This window comes from Mandrillus leucophaeus, unplaced genomic scaffold (assembly GCF_000951045.1).
Source record: "Mandrillus leucophaeus isolate KB7577 unplaced genomic scaffold, Mleu.le_1.0 Scaffold631, whole genome shotgun sequence".
Taxonomy (NCBI): Eukaryota; Metazoa; Chordata; class Mammalia; order Primates; family Cercopithecidae; genus Mandrillus; species Mandrillus leucophaeus.
In genome coordinates this window covers 12070-23647 of record NW_012106820.1, presented here as the reverse complement: position 1 = coordinate 23647, position 11578 = coordinate 12070, and the positions used below count along the sequence as shown (strand labels likewise).

Here is an 11578-nt window from a genome sequence, read left to right as displayed (position 1 = left end):
CCTAAGTGTCCACCAATGCTTGAATGGATAAAGAAGAGATGATACCGCACCAGAGCCTGAGACAGCAGGAGCCCCGCCTGGCCCGAAGCCATTTCCGCCACAGCAGGCAGAGGGGCTGAACAGGCACTATCAGCCAACTTGGGGTTCTGGAAGACACCCCCTCGGGGCACCCAAGTGCCCCTTCTCAGTGCTCAGTCTGACCATGGCCACGTCCTGCCTCACGCCGCCCCTTAGGCCTGGCATAGAAGCTCATCAGCTCAGTCCTTGTCCTTAGAGCTGGGCCCAGACCCCAGGTTCTGGCCAAATCCCCACCCGCAGGGCAGCGTGTTTGGTCTGCCACCTTCCGGAAAATGGCCATGGCCTCGGCCTCCCTTCGGGCACCCAGGAATGGGGGGTCTGCTCCGTCCCCCAACTATCCACTCTCTGAACCCTGGGGGCTGCGGAGGCTGCCGCCACTTCCTGCGGGTGGGGACGTTCTATGCAATACAAGGTTCCACTTTCGAGAAGTGCACGCAGCTGTGCTGGTGGGCACAGCTAGGGTCACGTCCTGCCCTTCCCAGCCCTGCCCCTGAACTCTACGCCTGGGGCAGCCCCTCTGGCTTCTAAATCCACGGTTGGGGATCCTTAGGTCATGTTACCTTTTTTTTTTTTTAAAGGAACAAATACACAAACACATTGGTTGACTTTGCTTCCCTGTTCTCGAATACTTGAATGTTGGGGGGATCTGGGAGGTGTGGGGGCCCCAAGACACCGTCTGCCCAGCCCTGCTGCCCCTCCCAAATCTCGTACAATGGTCACAGTCCGGTGGCCAGAGGCCTGCTGTGCCCTCCCTGGTCCCCACTGCCCTTATCTGTGGACTGCCCCTTCCAAAGACCCCTGGAATAGGGCAGACGGGCAGGCTGCCCTTCCCCCCTCTCCTCGTCAGTGATTTTACAGGGGAATTCACTACCTTTTTCTATAAAAGAACAAGCAAACGGACACCCGCCCTCTGCAGGAACCCAACAGCCATCTAGTCTCCAAAGGTGAGCAACTAGCAGGTTTTTTTCCCCCAAAGGTGGGACAGTCATTTCTTTCTCCCTCCCCACACCTCACATACCATCTGCGACGTGGAAGACTGGTCAGAACTGTTACTGTGGATGAGTGAAGATCCCAGAGCACCGTGGACCCCAAGCCAGCTCCCAGCACTGGGGGACGGTAACAGCCATGTGTCAATGCTAAGATGTTTTTAAAAGACCAAAAAAAAAAACCCAAAGTTTTTCAAAGTGGGAGGACAACATCAAATCACTTTAATCACATACCAGGTGAACTTGTGTCCAGAATTTGTGGGCTCTTGGTGTCACTGACTTCAGGAACAAAGCCACAGACCCTCGTGTTGAGGGTTACAGTTCTTAAACATGGTGTGTTTGGACTTTCTTCCTTCTGGTAGGGTTGTCTCGCTAGCTTAGATGAGTGAAGCTACAGACCTTTCTGCTGAGTGTTACAGCTCTTAAAACGACACGTCTGGGGTTGTTCATTCCTCCCTGTGAGTTCATAGTCTACACTGGCCTCAGGCGTTACAGACATTTGTTCGCAGTGAGTGTCACAGCTCTTCAGGCGGCGTGTCTACAATTGCTCATTCCTTCCTGCAGATTCATAGTCTATACCGGCCTCACTAGTGAAGCTGCTGAACTTTGCAGGGACTACTACAGCTCACAAAGCACAGCACACCCAAACAGCAAAACAACAAAGCTGCCACACAACAGAAGAAAACCAGGACTCATTACCAACTAATGACTGGGCCAGCGTGCTTTTCTTCCCTTATCTGGCCCCACCCACATCCTGCTGATTGGTCCATTTTACAGAGAGCTGATTGGTACATTTTACAGAAAGCTGATTGGTCTATTTTCAGAGAGCTGATTGGACCATTTTGACAGGGTGCTGATTGGTGCGTTTACAATCCCTGAGCTAGACACAGAGTGCTGATTGGTGCATTTACAATCCTCTAGCTAGACATACAAGTTCTCCAAGTCCCCATTAGATTAGCTACACACAGAGCACTGATTGGTGCGTTTACAAACCTTGAGCTAGACACAGAGTGCTGATTGATGCATTTACAACCCTTTAGCTAGACACAGATTGCTAGACAGAAAAGTTCTCCAAGTCCCCACTAGGTTAGCTTGATACAGAGTACCTATTGGTGTAATTACAAACCTTGAGCTGGACACAGGGTGCTGATTGGTGTATTTACAATCCCTTAGGTAGACATAAAGGTTCAAGTCCCCACTAGACTCAGGAGCCCACCTGGCTTCACCTAGTGGATCCGCAACTGGGGCTGCAGGCAGGACTGCCCGCCAGTCCCAAGGGAGCTGTGCCCGCACGCCTCAGCCCTTGGGTGGCCAATGGAACTGGGCACCACAGAGCAGGGGGTTGCGCTCATAGGGGGCGCTCAGGCTGCGGGAGCCCACCGCCAGGAGTGGGGAGGTTCAGGCAAGGCGGGCTGCAGGTCCGGGGCCCTGCCCCATGGGGAGGCAGCTGAGGCCCTCGGAGAACTGGAGCGCAGCTCCAGCGGGCTGGCACTGCTAAGAGACCCCGCGCACCTAGGCAGCTGCTGGGCCAGGTGCTAAACCCCTCACTGCCCTGGGCCGGCAGCGCAGGCGGTGGGCTCCGAGTGTGGGGTCCACGGAGCCCGCTCCCACGGGAACTCACGCTGGCCTCTGAGTGCCTGGCAGAGCCTGGGTTCCCGCCCATGCCTCTCCCTCCACACCTTCCCGCAAGTAGGAGGAGCCGGCTCCGGCCTCAGCCAGCCCAGAGAAGGGCGCCCATAGTGCAGCGGTGGGCTGAGGGGCTCCTCAAGCACCGCCAGAGTGGATGCTGGGGCCGAGGAGGCGCGGAGAGTGAGGGCTGCTAGCACACTGTCACCTCTCAAACTGATAAGAGTATTCTGTCAGTTTGAGAGGAAAACAGTATTACGGGTTCCTCAAAAAATTAAAAATACAACTACTGTATTGTCTTAGTACATTTGTGTTGTTACAAAGGAATACTTGAGGCCAGATAAATTATTTTATTTTTTGTAAACACAGGATTCTCGCTATGTTGCCTAAACTTGTCTTGAACTCCTGGGCTCCAGCAGTCTTCCTGCTTCAGCCTCCCACAGTACCGTGATTACAGGTGTGAGCCACTGCTCAGCCGAGGCTGGGTAATTTACAAATCAAATCTGGCTTAGAGTTCTGTAGGCTGGACAAAACACACAGTACTGGTATCCGCATCAGACTGCTTCCACTCATGGGGGAATGCAAATGGGAGCAGCCATGTGGAGATCACATGGTGCGCGAGGGGGCAAGAGAGAGGAGGGAGGTGCCGGGCTCTTTTTAACAATCAGTTCTGTGGTAACTAATAGAGTGAGAACTCATTCATTACCTTGAGGATAGCACCAAGCCATTCATTAGGGATCCAATGACCAAAACACCTGCACCACCTCCCACCTCCAACACAGGATCAAATTTCCACATGGGACTTGGCAAGCTCAGACAAACCATATCCAAACCATGGCACGTATGATCCAGCATTCCACTGGGGTATGTACACTTGGGTGTATATACAAAGGTAATGAAATCAGTATGTTCAAGATGTATCTGCACTCCCATATTTATTGCAGCATCATTCACAATAACCAAGACATGAAATCAACCTAAGTGTCCACCAATGCTTGAATGGATAAAGAAGAGATGATACCGCACCAGAGCCTGAGACAGCAGGAGCCCCGCCTGGCCCGAAGCCATTTCTGTTGCAGCAGGCAGAGGGGCTGAACAGGCACTATCAGCCAACGTGGTGTTCCGGAAGACACCCCCTCGGGGCACCCAAGTGCCCCTTCTCAGGGCTCAGTCTGACCATGGCCACGTCCTGCCTCATGCTGTCCCTTACGCCTGGCATAGAAGCTCGTCAGCTCAGTCCTTGTCCTTAAAGCTGGACCCAGACCCCAGGTTCTGGCTAAGTCCCCACCTGCAGGGCAGCGTGTTTGGTCTGCCACCCTCCGGAAAATGGCCGTGGCTTCGGCCTCCCTGCAAGCACCCGGGAATGGGGGGTCTGCTCCGTCCCCTAACCATTCACGTTCCGAACCCCGGGGGCTGCGGAGCCTGCCACCACTTCCTGCGGGTGTGGACGTTCTATGCAATACAAGGTTCTACTTTCGAGGTGTGCACGCAGCTGTGTTGGTGGGCACAGCTAGGGTCACGTCCTGCCCTTCCCAGCCCTGCCCCTGAACTCCACACCTGGGGCAGCCTCTCTGGCTTCTAAATCCGCTTTCAGGGATAAGTCTTTTTTTTTTTTTTTTTTTTTAAAGGCACAAATACACAAACACATCGGTTGACGCTGCTTCCCCATTCTCGAAGAGTACTTGAATGTTGGGGGGATCTGGGAGGTGGGGTTGCCTCAGACACCGTCTGCCCATCCCCGCTGTCCCTCCCAAATCTCGTACAATGGTCACAGTCTGTTGGCTGCGGGGGTGCTGTGCCCTCCCTGGTCCCCACTGCCCTTATCTGTGGACTGCCTTTTCCAAAGACCCCTGGGATAAGGCAGGTGGGCAGGCCGGCCGGCCGGCCTCCCTGCTCCCATCTCACTTGTCAGTGATTCCACATTTTGCAATGGGGAATTCACTGTCTTTTTGTATAAAGGAACAAACAAACAGATACCTGTCCACTGCATGCACCCACAGTCATCAGGTCTCCAAAGCTGAGTTAGCACTCTTTCCCCAAAGCTGGGACAGTCACTTCCTTCTCCCTCCCCACCCCTGTCGCATACCATGTGCGACCTGGAAGACTGGTCAGAACCGTTACTGTGAATGAGTGAAGATCCTGGAGCACCTTGGGCCCCACACCAGCTCCCAGTGCTGGAGAACAGGAAAAGTCATGTGCCAATGCTAAGATTTTTTAAAAGAAAAAAAAAAAGTTTTTTTGAAGTGGGGGAAAAACATCACTTTACTCACATCATACCAGGTGAACTTGTAGGTCTGGAATTGGTGGGTTCTTGACTTCACTGACTTCAAGAATGAAGCCACAGACCGTCCTAGTGTTAACAGTCCTTAAAAACGCTGTGTCTAGAGTTTGTTCCTCCTGACGAGTTTGTGGTCTTGCTGGCTTACAAGAGTGAAACTGCAGACCTCCGAGGTGGGCATGTCTGGAACCATTACATTCCTCCCTGTGGGTTCACAGCCTACGCAGGCCTCAGGCCTGAAGCTGCAGCTGTTCGCGATTAGTATTACAGCTCTTAAGTGGGAGTGTCTAGAGTTCAGAGGTCATTTCTTCCCGACAGCTCAGTCTACAGTGGTCTCACAACTAAATCCACAAGACCTTTGCAGACAGTGTTATAACTCATAAAAGTAGTGCTGACCTAAAGACTGACCATGCAACAACCACCACCACTACAAACAACAAAAGAACAAACGCCCCACAATACAGAGGAGAACTCAAACTGTCACTGGCAGGGTGGGGCAGCCTGCTTTTATTCCCTTATCTGACCCCACCCACATCCTGCTGATTGGTCCATTTTACAGAGAACTGATTGGTCCATTTTAAAGAGAGCTGATTGGTCCATTTTTCAGAGAGCTGATTGGACCATTTTGACAGGGTGCTGATTGGTGCGTTTACAATCCCTGAGCTAGACACAGACTGTTGATTGGTGCATTTACAAACCTCTAGCTAGACATAAAAGTTCTCCAAGTCTCCGTTAGATTAGCTAGACACAGAACACTGATTGGTGTATTTACAAACCTTGAGCTAGACACAGAGTGCTGATTGGTGCATTTACAATCCCTTACCTAGACATAAAAGTTCTCCAAGTCCCCACTAGACTCAGGAGCCAAGCTGGCTTCACCTAGTGGATCCCTCACTGGGGCTACAGGCAGGACTGCCTGCCAGTCCCGAAGGAGCTGTGCCTGCGCTCCTCAGCCCTTGAGGGGCTGTGCCGGGACCCTGGGGCTGCATGGAAGCCCACCGCGTGGTGGGGAGAGGTACAGGCATGTTGGGCTGCAGGTCCAGGGCCCTGTCCCATGGAGAGGCAGCTGAGGCCCTGGGAGAACTGGAGCGCAGCTCCCGTGGGCCCGCACTGCTGGGGGACCCGGCTGCACCTACCGCAGCTGCTGGGCCGAGTGGTAAGCTCCTCACTGCCCTGGGCCGGCAGCCCCGGCCGGGGGCTCCGAGTGTGGAGCCCATGCCCGCGGGAACTCGCCTAGCCTGTGAGTGCGTGGCACACCCCTGGTTCCCGCCTCCGCCTCTCCCTCCACACTTCCTGGCAAGCAGAGGGAGCCGGCTCCGGCCTCAGCCAGCCCAGAAAGGGGCGCCCACAGTGCAGTGGTGGGCTGAGGGGCTCCTCAAGCACCTCCAGAGTGGAGGCCAAGGCCCAGGAGGCGCGGAGAGTGAGGGCTGCTAGCACACTGTCACCTCTCAAACTGATAGAGCTCAAAAGTTTGCCCTTACACCAACTGTCAATGCTGGAATTTTGTATTCTGTTTTGTAAGGATTTAATGTCAAAAAATCTGCCAAAAAAAGAGAAAAGGTGATACACATGCATGCGCGCACACACATGGTGGAATACTATTCAGCCTTAAAAAAAGGAAATCCTGTGATTTGTGACAAAATGGATGAATCTGGAGGATGTTATGTACTAAGTGAGGTAAGCCAGGCGCGGGAAGAAAACCACCTCATCCTCTCACTTACACATGGACCCTAGAAAGGTCCCTAGAAGCAGAGAGTACAATGCTGGATACCGGGGACTGAAGAAGGTGGGGAGAAGAGGGAGGTGTTGGTCAAAAACTATGAAGTTTCAGTTACAAGGAAGAAATTTTGGAGATCTGTTGCACAGCATGGTGGCCATAGTTAATAATAATGTATAATTGAAAACAGATTTTAAATGTTCTCACAAAAAATGGTAAGTATGTAAGGTGATAAATATAACTAGCTTGATTCATTTCCAAAAAGGCAATACAGTGAGGCTTCAACTCTACAAAAAAAAAAAAAAAATTAACTAAGTGTGGTGTCTTGTGTTTGCAGTCCCAGCTACTCGGGAGGCTGAGGTGGAAGGATTGAACCCAGGAAGTGGAGGCTGCAGTGAGCTGAGATTGTACCACTGCACTCTCGCCTGGGTAACAGAATGAGACCCTGTCTCAAAATAAAAAATAAATAAATAAATAAATACTTCTAAGCCAAGAAATACTTCTAAGATTTAGTAAGTTAATTTCTGAAAAATGCCTGACATTGCACTAGCATCTATTTCTACTTCTGTTACTATTTCTATCACTAACCAGATATGCTGGTTGATTACATATGGGATGTAAAAGAATGAAAAGGGTCAAAAATGTATCCTAGGCCTGAGTAATTGGAAAGATAGAAATTGATGGGGAGAGCTGAGAGGTGAGGGACTGGAAACATATGCCACCACACTTGGTTAATTTTTTTTTTCTCTTTTTTTGGAGAGTTGAAGCTTCAACTAGTTATATTTATAACCTTACATACTTACCATTTTTTGTGAGAACATTCAAAATCTGTTTTCAATTACACATTATTATTAACTATGGCCACCATGCTGTGCAGCAGATCTCCAAAATTTCTTCCTTGTAACTGAAACTTCATAGTTTTTGACCAACACCTCCCTCTTCTCCCCACCTTCTTCAGTCCCCGGTATCCAGCATTGTACTCTCTGCTTCTAGGGACCTTTCTAGGGTCCATGTGTAAGTGAGAGGATGAGGTGGTTTTCTTCCCGCGCCTGGCTTACCTCACTTAGTATATAACATCCTCCAGATTCATCCATTTTGTCACAAATCACAGGATTTCCTTTTTTTAAGGCTGAGTAGTATTCCACCATGTGTGTGCGCGCATGCACGTGTATCACTTTCTTTTTTTGCAGGTTTTTTGACTTTTATTAAATCCTTACAAAACAGAATACAAAATTCCAGCATTGACAGTTGGTGTAAAGGCAAACTTTTGAGCTCTATCAGTTTGAGAGGTGACAGTGTGCTAGCAGCCCTCACTCTTGCGCCTCCTCGGCCTTGGCATCCACTCTGGCGGTGCTTGAGGAGCCCTTCAGCCCACCACTGCACTGTGGGCGCCCCTCTCTCGGCTGGCTGAGGCCAGAGCCGGCTCCCTCTGCTTGCCACAAAGTGTGGAGGGAGAGGCGAGGGTGAGAACCAGGGGTGTGCCAGGCACTCACAGGCCAGCGTGAGTTCCTGCGGGCACGGGCTCCGTGGGCCCCACACTCGGAGCCCCTGGCTGGGGCTGCCGGCCCAGGGCAGTGAGGGGCTTAGCACCCGGTCCAGCAGCTGCAGTAGGTGCGCCTGGTCCCCCAGCAGTACTGGCCCCCCGGAGCTGCCTCCCCATGGGGCAGGGCCCCGGACCTGCAGCCCGCCATGCCTGAACCTCCCCCTGCCTCACGGTGGGCTCCCGCGCAGCCCGAGTGTCCCCTATGAGGGCCACCTCCTGCTACGTGGCACCCAGTCCCATTGGCCACCCAAGGACTGAGACATGCAGACACAGCTCCTTTGGGATTGGCAGGCAGTCCTTCCTGCAGCCCTGGTGCGAGATCCACTAGGTGAAGCCAGCTGGGCTCCTGAGTCTAGCGGGGACTTGGAGAACCTTTATGTCTAGCTAAGGGATTGCAAATACACCAATCAGCACCCTGTGTCCAGCTCAGGGTTTGTAAATACACCAATAGGTACTCTGTATCAAGCTAACCTAGTGGGGACTTGGAGAACTTTTCTGTCTAGCAATCTGTGTCTAGCTAAAGGATTGTAAATGCACCGATCAGCACTCTGTGTCTAGCTCAAGGTTTGTAAACGCACCAATCAGTGCTCTGTGTGTAGCTAATCTAATGGGGACTTGGAGAACTTGTATGTCTAGCTAGAGGATTGTAAATGCACCAATCAGCACTCTGTGTCTAGCTCAGGGATTGTAAACGCAGTTAAAATGGTCCAATCAGCTCTCTGAAAAATAGACCAATCAGCTCTCTGTAAAATGGACCAATCAGCTCTCTGTAAAATGGACCAATCAGCAGGATGTGGGTGGGGCCAGATCAGGGAATTAAAAGCAGGCTGCCCCCCCCCCCACCCCCACCAAGGCCATCAGTGATGATTAGTTCAGATTCTTCTCTGCCCTGTAAAAGCTTTAGTTTTGCTGTTTGGGTGTGCTGTGTTTTTTTATGAGATGTAGTAGGCCCTGCAAAGGTCTGCAGCTTTGGTCTTTGGACCAGCATAGACTATGAATCCATAGGGAGGAATTAGCAACTGCAGACACGCTGCCCTAAGAGCTATGGCACTTACTGAGAACGAACATTTGCAACACCTGAGGCCAGGGTAGACTATGAACCCACAGGGAGGAATGAACAACTCTAGACACGCCGTCTTAAGAGCGGTAACACTCACCGCAAAGGTCTGCAGCTTCACTCCTGTAAGCCAGCCAGACAACATACCCGCCAGAAGGAAGAAACTCCCCACATGTGCGAACATCAGAAGGAAAAGACTCCAGACACACTCTAAGAATTGTAACACTCACAAGGGTCTACGGCTTCATTCTTGAAGTCAGACCAAAAACCCACGAATTCTGAACACAAGTTCACCTGGTATGATGTGATTAAAGTGATCTGATGTTTTCCTCCCACTTTAGAAAAACTTTAAAAAAAAAACAAAAAAACCTGTTAGCATTGATACGTGGCTACTGCCGTCCCCCAGTGCTGGGAGCTGGTCTGGGGCCCACAGTGCTCTAGGATCGTCACGCACAGTAACGGTTTTGACCAGTCTTCTAGGTCGCACATGGTATGCGAGGGGTGGGGAGGGAGAAGGAAGTGACTGTCCTGCCTTTGGGGGGAAGAAAAAAACTGCCAGTCACTCAGCTTTCAAGACCAGATGGCTATGGGTGACTGCAGAGGGCAGGTGTCCGTTTGCTTGTTCTTTTATATACGAAAAGGCAGTGAATTCCCTGGTTGCAAAATGTGGAATCACTGACAGGTGAGGCGGGGAGCACAGCTGCCGGGCCCGCCCTATCCCAGGGGTCTTTGGAAGGGGTAGGCCACAGATAAGGGCAGTGGGGACCAGGGAGGGCACAGCCCCCGGCGGCCACGGGACTGAGACCATTGTACGAGATTCGGGAGGGGCAGTGGTGCTGGGCAAACGGTGTCTTGAGGCCCCCACACCTCCCACATCCCCCCAACATTCAAGTATGCTTCGAGAACAGGGAAGCAAAGTCAACCGATGTGTTTGTGTATTTGTTTCTTTTAAAGAAATAAAACTAAACACGACTTATGATCCCCAACCGCGGATTTAGAAGCCAGAGGAGCTGCCCTAGGCGTGGAGTTCGGGGGCATCAGGGTAATTAAATATATACACTGTATGTATTGAAACATCACTGTGTACACATAAATATGCACAATTATGATGTGTCAATTAAAAATAAAATTATAACACACCTACATATTTGTGGTGCAGAGGAGGGTGAGGAAGACAGCGCCCTGGGGTCATTACTCACATTTCATGCGCCTGGTCCTAGTTACTTCATAAGTAGGACCAATAACAACACATACCTCCTGTTGTTAAAAGAATCAAAGGAGATAATCTGTGTGCAGAAAGCACCACTGCGTCTGACAATACGTGCTGAACGAACAACTACTATTAATTTTTAATTTAAATAACCCCCATGAAGTGAATGGCTGCCACACTGCAGCAGAACTAAAATTTTGTAGTTACTTATTCATTCGTTTACTTATCTATTACCTGTCTTCGCGACCAGCCCAGAAGATCCATGAAGGCAGGGCTGTGTCCCGATCGCCACTGTGACACCTAGACAGTGCTCGGAGCGCACTTGGGCATCTAGAAATGTTTGTTGAATAAATACATCAACATCAAAAGCAAAATAAACACATTAGTAGGATAGGAATGCATAAAAGTATGACTGTACGAGGCAAACAAAATGCAAACAGGATTGCCAATGTAAATCTCAGTAGAATTCAAGGCTAAACTCATGAGAAAACGATTCCCTTTAAACTAAAAAGTGTATGACCTACAAAAGATACAAGGTGTGAATCTTTATACACCAAATAACAAAGCATGAAAAGTAAACCCATAGTAGTGGCAAACTTCAATTTTCTTCTCTTCCAAGCACAGAGAGAAGGCAAAAATGAATATATTCATCAATACAGTCACATATTCAAGTATCCTAAATAAAACTAACGAAGTCAAAGTAACAGATGTATCTATCAAACTCTACACCCTACAAACAGCGACCACCGTTACTCAGTGGGAGGCTGTATAGGGTGGTGTCTAACACTCTGGAATTCAAAGTCTTGGACCTGGCCCTGGCCCTGGCCCACCATTGGAGGTGAGGGAGACAGTGGCCTGGGATAACTACTCATCTTTCATGGGCCTGGTAGGCACAACAAGTAGACCAATCATAATATGTACCTCGTGTTGTTCTAAGAATCAGGACATAATCCACATGGAGAAATTACCACTGTGTCATGACAATTTGTGCAAAATGAGCAAGCTACTATTACTACATTATTAGCAATAGTTGACTACATTCATGGCATACATTAAAAATGATTTTATATTAGGCCACAAGGA

At 50.3% G+C, this 11578-nt stretch overlaps 1 protein-coding gene across 1 annotated transcript in view; it reads right to left on the bottom strand.

Moving 5' to 3' along the window:
* LOC105554215 (golgin subfamily A member 6-like protein 1) overlaps window positions 1-10093 on the bottom strand; it is a 30724-nt gene extending 20631 nt beyond the window's left edge. Inside the window, exons 1-4 of the mRNA XM_012000578.1 lie at window positions 9921-10093; window positions 9671-9817; window positions 3979-4142; window positions 1097-1184 (exon numbers count right to left, since the gene is read on the bottom strand). Coding sequence (XP_011855968.1) covers window positions 1097-1184; window positions 3979-4142; window positions 9671-9817; window positions 9921-10093 — 572 coding nt within the window. The remainder of the gene's footprint in view (window positions 1-1096; window positions 1185-3978; window positions 4143-9670; window positions 9818-9920) is intronic.
* Window positions 10094-11578: the final 1485 nt, after the last annotated feature.